General features: G+C 39.7%; 1 protein-coding gene and 1 non-coding gene across 2 annotated transcripts; both read right to left on the bottom strand.

The window, feature by feature from the left end:
* On the bottom strand, positions 294-1,407 carry LOC109846857 (formin-2-like). The gene has a single exon (XM_020416096.1). The coding sequence runs from the start codon at positions 1,367-1,369 to the stop codon at positions 518-520; it is 852 nt and encodes a 283-aa protein (XP_020271685.1). The 5' UTR covers positions 1,370-1,407; the 3' UTR covers positions 294-517.
* Positions 2,823-2,906, bottom strand: TRNAL-CAA. The gene has a single exon. It is a non-coding gene; the product is annotated as a tRNA-Leu (tRNA).

Genomic DNA, 2,906 nt, shown 5'->3' with positions numbered 1-2,906 from the left:
ATGAGAATCAAAATATTTTTAATGAAAAAAATTCAGGGTTATACCATTTTCAAAAACCGTTACTTTAACAACTCTATAGCACATGTAGCTTTTGCTGATTACTCAAAAGATAGCACTAATAAATTTTTACTGTTTGTTTCTTTATGGGAAAAATTCTGTCAATAGCATACTTTATTTTGTTTAGGAGTCAAGGATGCAGTACCATACATCTGTGTGTGTCCCCAGCTATAATCCAATATGCAGTACCCCCACAAACAAAAGCTCAAACATGGACGTAACTAACAGTAAGAATATGAAATTTAATGTGGAAATACAATACATAAAAGCGCAGAGGAGTAATGATCATCCTCCAACAACAAATTGTAGTACACAATCCATTACAACAATGTAGATAAATAGCGAGCCGATCTCTCGCAGTTTATTGAACGTAATTCTACTAGAAACCCATATCAACTAAATGTGTCCGTGGAAGCGTACGCCTGGGAATCGGGGGAGGCCGTGGCACAGCAGGAGGAAATTATTTGTGCGTAGATGGCGATGACGACGGTGGCTTCATGTCTCCGGGCAATGTGGGAGCGGCTGGGACTCCAGGGGTCGGAGGAGGACGTGTGACAATGGGAGGCAACTTGGGCACAGACGGCGATGACCATGGTGGAATCGTTTGTCCAGGAAAGGTGGGAGCATCTGGGGCTCCAGGAATTGGAGGCCGCCGCCCTATGATGGGAGGCAGTTTGGGTACAGACGGCGATGACAACGGCGGAATTGTGTGTCCAGGCAAGACGGGAGCATCTGGGACTCCGGGAATCGGAGGAGGGCGCGTTACAGTAGGAGGCAATTTTGGAACAGACGGTGATGACCATGGTGGAATTGTGTGGCCTGGGAAGGTGGGAGCCTCTGGGGCTCCAGGAATCGGAGGAGGTCGTGTCACAATAGGAGGCAGTTTCGGCACAGACGGAGCAAATGGCGGAAGTGCACTTCCAGGTTGCGGAAAAGTGGGCAGGTCTGGTACTTCAGGGATCAGAGGAGGTTGTGGAGGTAATGGATTCTTAGGAAATGCAGGGGAATCTGGGACTCGAGGAAACGGAGGCGGTTGTATTTCGACAGGCGATGATTTGGAAACAGACGGCGACGGTGGTGATGATGACGGCGGAAAAACATTTTCGGGAGTATTTGGAAAACCTGGGACCCAAGGAATTAGGGGTGACGGTTCAGGTGCGGCAGGAGGCGACGGAGGAAGTGTGTGTCCGGGAAGGATAGGAGCGGTTGGGACCGGAGAAACCTCCGCCAGAATACGTGCACCGAGGCACGTATTGCTATTGATGAGCATGGATGCTAGGAGAAAGAAGAAGGCTGAAGTTGAGGAAGCCATGTTGTTTATGTGAGATTTCACAACAAGGTGTTTGCAAATATATGTAAGCAAATGCATTGTATTTATAGAGGGGTTGAAGGAAGGGTCCAAGTCAGGTTGTTACCGTTCTGCTCGTATAGATGATTACTTGTTCCACTTGCGTAACTTTTTGGTCATGTTTGGGAGCAAAAATGTCAAGGTTGAGGGCAGATAATCAAACAGCATTATGGAATGACAATGGGTTGTTAGTTGGAAGGATCCTTGTTAGTCAGAAGTTTGATTGTTATTATTTTCTAGAATAAGATGGGAAATGAAGCACGTAATCTGATGGGTTTGCTGACCTGTGAAAGGAAAAAATTGTAGTCGTGATGGAAATTAATCTTACCGTGCACTAGGTCCGTATTCATTTGTATGAGGAGGACCCTTGACCAAGAACCAAAAGCAAATTGTACAACCCTCCATCTTGAAATATACTACAATTCATTTTCTTATAAATGTTTTTCTCCTTGTGTTTGCTCCGAGAATATGTTTCCTGCACTATACCCTTTTTTTCCACGCTAAAATAGCATTTAAAAACCACGTAGTTTTACTCACTTTGTACTTATATACCCTTACTTATTTTCACATCATTTATATACTCTAAGTTGTTTCAAATTGGCATGTTAGTATCTACTATTATGCAAACGTAAAAATTCATGCTTGAATGTTTCCATGTGACACTCATATGCATCAGAACTATCTATTATACAAATGTGAAAATTCTCATCCGAATGTTTCCATATGACACTTATATTCTAAATGATTTATAAGTGTCAAATGAAAATATTTGAATTTCACATTTGCAGTATAGAGGATACTAATGCGCTAATTGTTGCTATAAAAACAACTGAGGACATATAAGTGCAAAAAAATGAAACTATAATGTATTTAAGTGCTATTTAGCCTTCTTTTTTTTATCTTTTTCTGCTTTCGTTCGTATCTATCTTTCTTTATGAAGTGACTGCCACTAAATGATGAAAAATAAGTTTTCTTTAATTATTTTTACTGTTGTTTCCATTATTGTCTTTTTTAAGAAATATTTTTAAGAAATAGGGGCCTTAGAGTTATATTACAAAATAATTAAAAATAAGTTTCTTTTAATTATTGTTGTTTCCATTATTGTTTTTTTAAGAAAAGAAAAATGCTAAATGTACTACATGAGCTGTATTATTCTTGTACTACTAGTCTACTACACACAAAGAAGTAGAGTCTAAGTAGGGTCTATAGAAACTCATTATTTCTCTTTACAATTTATAAGAAAAAGTCTCACTTTTTTGTGTGGTAATACAAAAATAGTATTACTTTTAGTATAAGAAAATGTTATGTGTGGTAATACAAAAATAGTATTACTCTTAGTATAATTATCGCTACGCAAAAAAAGGACCTTAGCCCATTTTCTCAAAATGGATAATTCTATTACAAATAAAAACAAATTTGTCAGAAGTGGGATTTGAACCCACGCCCTCTTTCGAAGACCAGAACTTGAGTCTGGCGCCTTAGACCACTCGGCCATCCTGAC

This window comes from Asparagus officinalis, chromosome 7 (assembly GCF_001876935.1).
Source record: "Asparagus officinalis chromosome 7, Aspof.V1, whole genome shotgun sequence".
NCBI lineage: Eukaryota > Viridiplantae > Streptophyta > Magnoliopsida > Asparagales > Asparagaceae > Asparagus > Asparagus officinalis.
This window is presented reverse-complemented; position numbering and strand designations above follow the sequence as displayed.